Source organism: Condylostylus longicornis, unplaced genomic scaffold, assembly GCF_029603195.1.
Source record: "Condylostylus longicornis isolate FDR11 unplaced genomic scaffold, ASM2960319v2 ptg000342l, whole genome shotgun sequence".
NCBI lineage: Eukaryota > Metazoa > Arthropoda > Insecta > Diptera > Dolichopodidae > Condylostylus > Condylostylus longicornis.
This window is the reverse complement of record NW_026578304.1, coordinates 32592-45110: the sequence shown is the minus strand read 5'-3', so window position 1 is coordinate 45110 and position 12519 is coordinate 32592. Positions and strand designations below refer to the sequence as shown.

At 29.4% G+C, this 12519-nt stretch overlaps 1 protein-coding gene across 1 annotated transcript in view; it reads left to right on the top strand.

Moving 5' to 3' along the window:
- LOC129616957 (GATA zinc finger domain-containing protein 15-like) overlaps nucleotides 1-11966 on the top strand; it is a 62443-nt gene extending 50477 nt beyond the window's left edge. The window contains exon 5 of the mRNA XM_055532430.1: nucleotides 11865-11966. Coding sequence (XP_055388405.1) covers nucleotides 11865-11891 — 27 coding nt within the window. The 3' untranslated portion in view covers nucleotides 11892-11966. The remainder of the gene's footprint in view (nucleotides 1-11864) is intronic.
- Nucleotides 11967-12519: the final 553 nt, after the last annotated feature.

The window sequence follows — 12519 nt, the reverse complement described above, 5'->3', positions numbered from 1 at the left end:
TTTTAATAAAAAAGATTAAATCATAAAATCTCAGAAAAGTTATTTTGTCAATGGCTAATTATAACTTGTGGAATTAAAAGTATGATTTGCAAGACAAGTTCTATTTCTGGAATACCATTCGCGAGTTTAATCACGCTATTACAATATTCATTTTAATTGGATTGTGCCGATGCAAAAATTTTTTTAAGATTTTCCCTTCGCCACTCCCCTTAAAAGGATCCAAGTTTTCTTCCCCATTTTTCTCCCAACATTTTAAATAACATCATTGTTAACTTTAATGTTAGGTTCCGCTCTTCTCATCTTTTTGTAATTAATTTGCACATATATGATATGAAATGTTACGAGGGTCACTATTTATATTTCGGGTCTAGCAATAAAAAACAAACATTTATTATTGGAAATGGTTTTATTGTTTTTCAAAATATTCCCCATGAAGATCAATACACTTTTGCATGCGCTGAAACCAATTTTCGTAGCACTTTTTCCACTCCGATTGACAAAACGTTCTGACTGAAGTTGTCCTAAAAAATGTCAAACTTTCCAGGACCCGAAATATAAATTGCCAGGACCCGAAATATAAATAGTGACCCTCGTAATATTCGTATAATTCGTAATTCCTCGTAATATGTCAGTAGAATTTAGAGTCTGTGTAAAAAATTCAAGAACATTCTTGAATATTTCTTACAGAAACAAGGACCTCACGAAAAAACTCTTGTTTGCTCAAGTACTGTTTTTTAATTAATGTTAATTTAATTAATAACACATATTCTGTAATTTTAAATTGTCTTTCATCTTTTATTTGATTTAAGGTAGTTTCTAAGTTTAAAATAATTCAAAATTTGTAATTGAATTTAACATCTTAAAATAAAAAGTTAAATTAAAATTGGAGCTTTTAAAATATGTTAGTAATACACGTGCTGTTTTAAATTGTTTTAACAAAAAAAAACCTTTTAGATTCCAATGTGAACAGTCCGTATAGTAATTTTTTTCCAAGATAATTTATTTTATTTCCTTAAGGTGTTAATTATGAACTGGCGCAATTTGTTTGTGTGAGGAATTACAATTTATTGGAAGACAAAGTATTACTAGATTCATAATGTTACAACTGTTAACTAAAATTATAAAATATAAAACTTTTTTAAAACGGCAATATTGCTTTTGAGTATAGTTAAACTGCTTGTGTATATTATGTATTTTTACAAAATATTAAAAAATAAATTCTTAAAAAATTTGAAAATTTTAAAATTCTATTCAAAATAACCCAAATGGCATTTTGCAGTTAAATTATTCAAACAAAAATTTTTTCATTCTGAAAAATTTAACATACCATAAAATTTTTCTTGAAAAATCAGAAATTTTAATCTGTCATTCAACATTATTTAAAATTGTTTTGAAAATTTTATAATTTAAAACCAATTCATTTTTATTTTTATTTTTTCCTATAAATTTGTATAGTAGTTACACGGCCAACATACATATTTACCGTTTTTATTTATTATATTTTCTTTTCTAAATCGGGTTTATTATATTTATCATTAAATACACTTCAAATTACAATTCTTTGTTACGTAAAGTATTCAAAAATTTATCCTTTTTTGAAGGCGTTTAGCGTCAGCTTACGTACACAACATATGCACAAAAATAAGCTGTCAAGCTAATAAGCTTACATTATTCTATCAAATTAATTGAAATGATAAATATTTTTTTTTTTAATTTTCTACATTCTTTCTAATCAGCCCAGAAATTACATTCAATTTATTAAAGTATTTATTAAAGTTTGTATTTCTAGAAATCAAAAATTTCGAAAATACCATTAAACATGATGGAAAAGTGAAAGTGGCCAACATTTTAAAGAGACTTTAATAATATCTTGTTGACAATTTAGAATAGATGTGGAATTATTGAATAAACGCAAAATTTCCTTTCGGCAAAAAGATTCAAATCCACGAAAATAATTTTAAAAGAAGAACGTTAGTGTAAAATGAAGTTGTACCATTTACACATGAGCAAGATTATTGCTAATTCAGTTAAAAATTGTATAATCTAAGCGTTGTAGAATAAGTTTAAGGCATTTCTTATGTCATATTACTGATATCTCATATCAAATTATATGTATATATTAACGGGTCCGGATACAACTATTGTACCTCAAAAACATAAGATTAAGTCAGGAAAGGAAAAACACTTCTCATTTTGTTATAAATAAAGGTATCGAAATGAAAAAAGGGCAAAATAATGGAAATAGTTTTCTTAATAGATCCTGGTAAAAAAATTATTTTTTATACCCGTACGAACGTATGTCCGTCCCAACTTCAACTCAAAAACTAATTGAGATAAGTTCACCAAATTTTCACAATGGTTTATTACAGTAAATGCCAGAACCCTATTTAAATTGGATATGATCGCACTATTCCATTTCGTAAGAGGAAACTTTAAAATATTTGAAATAAATGGTGTTTTACAAAGAAGATAATAAAAATTTGTTTCAAGTTTATAAATCTAAAAAAAGTAATATTTCTATACGATATTTTATAAACACCTATTAATATATAACAGATTTTTGTTTTAATAACAATATTTTCTCTTTAGTCAAATAAGTACATGCATATATGAGAAAATAATGTAGATAAATTAAAAAATAATTAATACGGATATCATATTACCACACTGTGCAAGAAGAAAAATTGAATTATTTCCATGTCGTACAAAATTGAACGACCCATGTCATACAAAAAAAAAATTTATCTATCACAAAAATTGATATATTATATTATAATATGATTCAAAAAAATTGTATAAAAATTTGATGTATAAAATAATGTTTTTCTTGGTTGAGAGTTAAAACATTTAATTTATTTTTTACAATTTTACTTTTATTTAAAGCTAAGTTAATTTTGCGCACTAATCTAATTTTTCAGTTGCGTGTGTTATTAAAAATACAAAAAAATACAATTAACTACAAAAAATGCCTATGTTGCATTTTATTCGAATTTTAATTTTACAATTTTAATTTAAAAAATTATAATATCGTTGGCTCTGCTAACTTCTCCAATCGTTAAATTCCGAACGCCCTCGTTTGGTTGTTGAATTTGTTGAATTATTTCGCTTATATTTGGGATTTCAAATTGCTTCGTTTTTTTTTCTGCATAGTTCGATGCTAGTTATTATTGCTATCAAAACTACAAGAAAAAGAATTATTATCCATTTATAATTATTATGGTTTGACAATTCATCATAAATTAAGCCTATGTGATTGGTATTATCGATATTAATTTTATGTAAATACGGCAATGACATCTTGGCTGCGTGATGAGTTTGTGATATTTTAAGTAATTTTTGTGCATGTATTTCGGTGTAAACATCGGGCAAGTTTATGCCATTATTTTGATACAATGTACCGTTAATTCTTATGGACTCCTTAAATTCTATTAGAACCGTTCCATTTATTGTAACTTTCTGGTTGTAAAATATTGTGGTTGGAGGGACGTTGTTGAGAATAATCATGTCATTTCTTATTTGGAGGATTGGTGGAATATGATGATTATTGTTTTGCAAAATTTTTATTTTTGCTACAGTGAGTAAATTATTAATGTTAATTGGGAAATTGCCAAGATTGATTATATATCTTAGTTCAATTTCGTCCAAAAGAAGTGAGTTAACTATATTATTTCTTGCCAACACTATTGATATTGAAATTGTATTTAAATGGTTTATTATATAATTATTTCGATTATTTAAAAATTGTGCAACACGCTCTTGTCACCCTTCTGAGTTGTCGAAGTCATTTTTGTAATTGTCACATATTTTGTTAATTTCGTCAGTAATTGTATTTATGCGGCTCTGTAAAATTGAGTTTATTTTAGTCTGTCTATTATTATTTTCTATTAGCATGTTATTTTTTGTCAGTAGGAGTTTGTAGTCATCGTGATCGGAAGTTCCGGCTATGAATTTTAGAGCGCTGCCAATAAAATTTATCGATCTAGGTATGCGTTTTGGTATTTCTAGCGTATGAATTATGTGCGAGATTTCGCTTGTTTGTTGTTCTAGAATACTCCGGTGCCATGATGTACTTGTCAATTTGTTAAGAAGATCCTTGCTTTCGTCAGTTATTTCTTTGTAATTTGTTACGTTGTGTGAACGATATACGCAAAGGTATCGTATAATGCTACACTTCCTTGTGTAACAGTAATAAAATTGGCCGATGAGTATAGTCCAAAATTTTGGCCGTTATAAGCCGAATTAGTAGCAGTAGTAGTCTGAAAAATTAACGAAGATTGCTTTTATGAATTTTTTTACCATTTATTAGCACGGTATATTAGCACCAAATCTTTTTCTACAATTTTTTCTACGTAAATTTTAGAAAATTTAGTTCCTAAACGTTTATTTACGCGAAGAAAGACTTAATCGCCTGGTTTGTATTTCTTTGTAATTGAGTTAGAATTCATTTTGTTTAGTACTTTTTCTTGACATTGTGAAAGCCTAGGTGTGGTTATACAGAATGAAAGGTGTGGTTATACTTATAAGTTGATAAGAGTATTAATTCAGTGGGATCAATTATACGAGTATTATGTTGTTCCTTAATGCAACGAGCTATTTTCAGCAATGTTGAATGGAAACGTTCAACCTGTCCGTTGCTCTCACTATGTAATGTGGGTATAAAGAATTGTTCTATACTAAAGTGATCCCTTAATAATGTTTTAATGCTATTTGAAGTAAAAGCTCTTTCATTGTCTGAAACTATTGTTTTGGTATTTTTAGATATTAATAAAATCTGTAGTAGAGCTTCTTTAATATCAATTATAGTTCTAGAGGCTTTCGGTTTAACTATAGGAAATTTAGATAATTTGTCAATACATGTAAGAAAATTTTGTTTTTCGTTAATGAAAATATCAATATGTAAGATTTCCCCAAGTAGATTTGGTATTGGTGTTTTACCGATCTCTGGTTTTGGGGGTTTGCGCTGATATTTATTTTCTGCGCAAATCCTACAGTTTGTAACTATCGAACGTATCATACTTCTCATATTAGGGAGATAGTATTCGCCAGTTTTAGATTTTCTTAAAGGGATCTATGAGCCCTATTGTGTTCTGTGTTAATTGTTTCCAGTTGGTCGTCTTTATTTGTCAAGTCTATTACGAATTTTCCAGTATGAAAAAATTTTATTCCGGGGAAATAAGACAATATTAAGTTTTGGACTTTAGCTAAAGCTTGGAGTCTACAAGATATTGCGTTAGTTACATTAGGGTTTACACAAGTTTGAAGTGTTTTTTGAAGGTAATGTAAATTGTTAAAATCAATTGTATGCCTAACAAATTTTTGAAAAATTATTTTAGTGGTTTTGTTATTATTTTCGGATTCCGAAATAACTAATTGTTATTTAAATTGATTTACGGGATACTGGATTGTTTTTATAACGTTTGTGCTAGAAATTTCACTGTGAATGGTTTTGCTTTCAGTTTCTGACATATTATTAATATATTGTCTTGAGAGGGCGTCGGCTACAGTATTTTCTTTTCCCGGTTTATAATGGAAAGTGGAAGAGAATTCTTCGATAAATGATCGCCATCTCTTGAGTTTTGTATTAGGATTTTTGTCGGACATGGCAAATGTCAAGGGTTGATGGTCAGTGTAAATGTGAATATTGTGTTGTCCGTATAGGTAATGTTTTCAGTGCCCATACAATCGCGAGAAGTTCTCGCTCATTAGCCGCATAGTTCTCTTCAGTTCTTCAGTTTTTGTTAGAGTTCGAGATATCATTGTTATTGGTCTTAGAGGCGTCCGTGGTTAGGTCAAACGGTTTCTTATAGTCAGGATATAATAAAAGCACTTCCTCTGATGATAGAATTTTCTTAACTTTATTGAATGCAGATAGGACCTCTGAGCTTAGCTCAATTTTGACGTCTTTTGATTTATTTGTTCCTATATGACCGTTTTCTCCTCGCAAATATTTTGTAAAAAGCTTAACAATAGTGGTATAGTCTTTAATTAATCTAAGATAATATCCAGCCAATTCCAGGAAAGACCTGAGGGCTCTTAGGGTTTTAGGAGGCTCGTAACCAACGATGTCTTTTATTTTATGAGGACAGGTTTTTATGCTCGATCTAGACGTGACAATATTTCCCGATATATTCCCGAAGAACATCATCTATAGCCCTTTGGAAAATGCTGGGAGCATTTTTCAAACCGAATGGGAGTCGGCAAAATTCATACTTTCCATTATTTACACTGAAAGCGGTTTTTTCTCTATCTTTTTCATACAAAATAATTTGATGAAAGTCAGATTTCAAGTCTAGTGTCGTAAAAAAATTTGATTTTCCTAAATTTGCCAATATAACTGACGTATCCGGTATAGGATATCTGTCAGATATGGTTCTTTCATTTAATTTTCTAAAATCTATAACCATCCGTAATTTTGGTTTTCCTAATTCGTCAACACCTTCTTTACTAACCACATGGATAGGTGAGTTATAAGGAGATTTAGGCTCTCTAATAATTCCATTTTGTAATAACGTTTTTATTTCTTCGTTAACAAAGTTTGTAACAGATATCGGGTAAGGGTAGCCCTTCGTGTATATGAGCCCATTCATATTTGTTCTTATTATAGCTTTAACTTTGTTATATGGTAGTGTTATATGGTAGTTTTTCGTTAGCTTAGGCGAATACATCGAAATGTTTTTTTTATTAAATTTTCAAAATCAAATAAAATGTTTTTAGGAATTGAATTGTTATCTATTGTTACCGAATTTGCCTGTATTGAGGAAACATGCTGAAGTTTTTTGTCTGCTGATTTATAAGTAAGTACACCTGTTTTGAAATTAATATATGCGTTTACCCTTTTTAGGAAATCATAGACTTTTACGGCGTCAAAAGCTTCCAGAGCTGGAAGGATATAAAATGTGGACGTTTCGCCCAAAATATTTATTTTACATTGGTTCGTAATATAATTACTTGCATTTAAAGATTTAACCACGAATGGTTTATTTACTGGGGTACCACCCCTTAGAAACGGTAGATTTTTAATATAATTTTTAGAACTTCATGTATCTATTAATATTCGAAGCTCTTGACCGTTCTTACTAGTTTTAGTAATGAATGGCAAGAGCGACCTTAAGCTAAAAAATGAACATCTTCGATAGGATCGAGAGTCTCATGTTCAAATGATGATGAGACCGCAGAGTCGTTATCATATGTTTCCATATGATTTACTCTCGGAATCTTTAAAAATGGTGATCTTCCTGATTTATGTACTGGTTAAATTGTTGTGGTGGAGTATTTGAGTTAAATTGTTGCGGCGGTGTATTGGTATTAAATTGGGTAGTTCTTCTGAACTGTGAGCTTTCACGGTCGACTTCCATTGGGGTTACGCCATCCCTCTGTTGGTTTTGGTGGGTTTTAGTTTGAAATGGAGTTTTCTTGTCTTTTGTATAATTACCAAAGGCGAAGGTGCTTGCAAATTCGTTTCTTTTATGATTGACCTCAAACTCTTGAGCTGTAGCAAGAGCCGTAGGTAAATCAGCAGGTCGAGCCGAGAACAGAATGTCGCACAGAGGACGGTGAAGTCCTGATATGAATACGATAAGAGCAGTTTCTCAGGCCCGTTCGTTAAGTGCTGTAGTTAAAGCTCGGTTTTGGCCATTACTCATAATATTTTTATTGATAATTAAGGTTAATTGTTTGTCAACCATGTCATAGTATTCTGTAAGTGTTCGGTTTCCTTATCTTAAGATACTGGGTTCGTTTTCTAGTACGTGCAAAGGTCGTTTGTCGGAATATTCCTGATCCAATTTTCCCAAAATTGCATCAAAATTTAGAACGGTATTAAAGGCCGCTAGGGTCGCGTTTGCAGACCCCACAATTTTATTTCGTAAAATGCCGGTAGCGATGTAGTAAGTTTCAGACCCGCGTGTATGGTAGTCCATGGCATACTTTGCAGCAGTTCTCCAAGCAGGATATGCTGCGGGTTCGCCCCGAAATTCGGGTAGAGATTTGATTAAATCAAGTCTAGTGTGTGTCTCGCGAGTGCCATCAACTATTGAAACAGGTTGAAAAATCTGTGGTTGGGGTGGCCTTAAACTTTCGATTGTTCCAGTCAAACTAGATATTTGAGCTGAAAGTTCATTTTTAGTCCATTCAACAATTGTATTAACTAAGGTTTGTACTTGCTCTGACGTTAAACTCATCTTTTAAGGTAGACAAAGAAAAAGCAAGTATAAAAAAAATAGTGGTGACAAGATTACAATTAATTAAAAATTTTTCACTTAAAATTTTTTTTTAATTTTTTTAGTATAAAGATTTTTTTTAATCAATTAAAAATTTTCACTTAAAATTCTTTTTTTTAATTTTTTTAGTATAAAGATTTTTTTAATCAATTAAAAAATTTTTCACTTAATTTTTTTTATTTTTTTCTGGTGTAAATTTTTAAAATTTCAAATATGTTTCTTGGAAATCTTCAACAAAAAGAATTTGTTAGATAAGCTTTTGTGAATATATTTTTCAATTACCCACTTCTATAGGATGTATTTATAAAATTAATTTTTACTTTAATTAACATTCTAATAATATTTTTTTTATAATTTTTTTTTTTATTAATTTTTATTTTAATTTTAAATATTTTAATAATTTTTTAATATTTATGAGAAAATGTAAAATGTAATAATCAATCTTGACTTACAATTTCATGGGTTCTAGGGATGATCACAGCGATATCGGAAGGATACTATTATGGTGTCTGCTTGCTGTTGTTGGTTTCTGTTGTTGCTGGTTCTGATGTTCGCGTCTTCTTCTATGAGAATTTTTTTGAAACACCAGATTATTTTGGTCTTGATGTTTGCGTCTTCTTCTATGAGAATTTTTTTGAAACACCGGATTATTTTGGTTTTGATGTTTGCGTCTTCTTCTATGAGAATTTTTTTTGAAACTCCGGATTATTTAAAGTGACACTTTTAGTATTTATTATCTTTCGAACTGGGCCACGTTTGTCGCCAAATAATGTTTTTCTTGGCTGAGAATTAAAACATTTAATTTATTTCCGTCCGTTCTGATGCGGATGTGATTTTATTCTGACTTAAAAATTTATTTTTTACAATTTTACTTTTATTTAAAGCTAAGTTATTAAAAATACAAAAAAATACAATTAACTACAGAAAATGCCTATGTTGCATTTTATTCGAATTTTAATTTTACAATTTTATTTTAAGAAATTTAAGATATGGATATGGATACGATTTAAGATATGGATAAAAATGTCTCCCAAATCGATTTAAAAATGGTAGTTGATCAAATAACATCTAAATAATCACGAAACTAAATGAAATAGCGAACCTGTGAAAGTGTTAAGTCAAAAATCACAGAAGTGATTTATGGATCGAACAACTACTTTTCTGTCCATGCTGATTTAATAAAGTTGCATATTTTAAATTAGAGAAAAAGTTGTCGACTGATGTGCCTAGAAGAATACTAGAATATAAAGGATGAGGAAACTCTCTTTGATGAGCCACCAAAGAACTAATTTTATACAGCTACATTCTTGACATTAGAAGGTTCAGTTCGTTGAGCTTCCGAACAACTCCCATTTCGATCAAAACTATAAACTTGAAATTTCATATGATATTATCAAATGTTGTGTCCAAAAATATACCTCAATGTGGAGGTTTTAAAAAACGGTGTGATAAAAAATTTCATTTAAAACGAGAAAAAATAGAGTTGACCTTGTCAACTTTGTGATATCCGTACGAATTTGTTATCCTATGTGCGAATATATATGCCATAGCTGACTATGGGACAGACTATGACTTTAAGTTGCCATATTACCATATTAATTTATGCAAAATTTCAGTACTGCGTTTTTAATATTTTCTAAGATATTGCCCAACTACTATTGAAGTTGTGTGGCAGCTACCAGACACAGCCAAGAAATATTAACGAGTTTTGTCAAACACATTGGCCCTACTAATATATTCGCTTGTGTGAATTTTTAATATCATAGGGTTTATAGTTTCTGAGATATAGCCAAAAAGCTTTTGAAGTTGCATGGCAGCTACCAGAAGGAGTTAAGCAATTTCAGCGAATTTTATCAAACGCATTGGCCCTACTTATATATTCGTTTGTGTGAAATTTCATTATCACAGCTTTTATATTCTCTAAGATATAGCCAAAAACTTTTTAAGTTGTTTATCAGCTACCCAAACCAGTACCCCGATCATGTCCAATTTAAATAATAATTTCATGTTCTGACATTTACTAAAATAAATAATTTGTTAAAATTTGGTGAACTTAGCTCAATTAGTTTTTGAATTATCATTGGGAAGAACGGGCAGACGGAGAATTCGACGCTGATCAAAAACATACACTTGAGACTATATCTCAGACCATTATTTCTTAGCATTACGAACGGTAAGGCAAATTCAGTATACCCTCCGACCATACGTATGCATATACACACATTTGCTTTTGCGCAAATACATTGGTTAAGGTCGAGGTTAAATTCGAAAAAACTATAGATAGCAAAATGCTATAGAAAATACAAAATGTGTTTTCGGTAAGAAAATAGGGAGGAAACTTTTTGTTTTATTGGACATATAACCAAAATAATTTGGCCTTAGCACAAACGGGACCAAGTCCATTAATGAGTCAATAACAGTTATAGGATGATTCGCCAAATAATGCCTTTATAAGGCACCCTTAGTGCATTCTTGTGCGTTAATGGTAATTAAAACCAAATACAAGAAAGTACTGTGGATGGAGTTATAATAAACGACCATCATGTACTTCTCTTAGTCGTCTTAAATCACTAGACTAATCTTTAAACAAAACAATCAAATTTTTTAACTTTGTTTTTATTAGACATGTATTCGAAAGTTTTTCTAGCATTTCTCCAAAAAAATTTTGAAAAAACTGCTTATTAGTTTCACCCTGACCGTCCGTGGACATGTTTACAAAACTTCTACTCTGTTGAAGATAAAAAGCTCTTCAGAGTTGTAAAGATACAATTTTTAGCACTTTTCCAAACAAATTTTGAAAAAAATGAGATTTTGAAACGTACGGACGGACGGACTCCATCTGTCAACTTATTTCCATAGAAGAAAATTTTTACCTATCTCTCCTCCTTTAAAAGTAATAACCCGTCAAAATCCTAAAAATGCCTTTTTTCAACCATTTTTTGCCGCGAAATCATAAGCATTTCTCAAATTTGGCAAACGCAGAAAATTAGTAGCTTCTCTTACCACGGCATACCATACTTGAACTTTAAAATAACAAAATGGCCGATAAAATTTACCGTTATAAAAAATCCGTTTTTACCAAAATTTTGATGTATTTTTACCTGATTTTGATCAGGTTATGAAAGTCTAAAATTTTAATAGGTTTTAGACAGTTTATTTCTTTAGAAGAAAATTTTTTGTGCTTTCCCCCACTCTTAAGTTATCGCCTCTCTAGTTAGCTTAATTTATAGTTTCTATAAACGTATCAAGCGGAAACGCCATGCCATCAAAATATAAAATTATTTTTCTTAACTCACGAAATTAACCCTTAAATCCGAGCATTATGTTAACGTGTCTTAAAATCATTTTTGTTTTATTTAAAAGATTGTATATTTTGCTCTTCCTAAATGTATTAAATTTTTATAATTATTTGGTGCATATATGAATGAAAGAAATTTTAATAATGTAATAGATTGCTTTTAAAAGCAGAATTTTCATTTGTTTAATTTTCATTGGTTTGACCTAACTTTATTTACCTTTAAGGGCATTTGATACAAGGCTTGTTTTTTAAAAAAGTTTTTTTTGTTCTATTATTTTATTTATTTTTAATTTGATTTATGCGAAGTTGCTAATAAAATTTTCTTTTTTTCTTTTCACAAGTATCAGGGTTTATATAAATATGCGTATGGGTAAAATTTTGGCTCAAATGTGGCTTTCAAAAATTATCTATCAACAAAAACTGTATTCGCGAATTTTCTTCGACTTTTGCAATTCTTCTTCGACAAAGAGTTGAAGCAAAACATGAAGTATAGTAAGTAATATTTAAGTGATAAGTGTTGGAAATTAACGTTCAAAGCATAAAGGTGGACATTAAATATAATAACAAATTTGTTCCTTTCTTCTTTGTAAATTTAATTTCTGTAAATAATTCTGCAATTCTATTACTTAAAAAGATTTATTTATATTTCCTTCATAAATTTACATTGAAAAATTTGCATTTACACGCTTATTTTATAATTCATAATTTATTTGGCAATATGGATTTAAATCCAATTTTTAGCTTTTATTCTTTTAACTTGATTTTTTTATTTAATTTGTATTTTTGTTATTTTTATTACTTTTATTATTGTTTTTTAAAACTTTCAGTTCAAACTTATGGGCCGAAAATACTTTAAACCTTGTTCTGAGTCAAGCTTAATTTAGCTAGGGATTGAAAAAATGAAAAATTAGTTTCTATAGATAATTCTGCAATTCTCGAAAATGAAAAAATTTAATAGAAGAAAAAACTAAACATTTGATTTTAAATACAGATTTTTAAGAG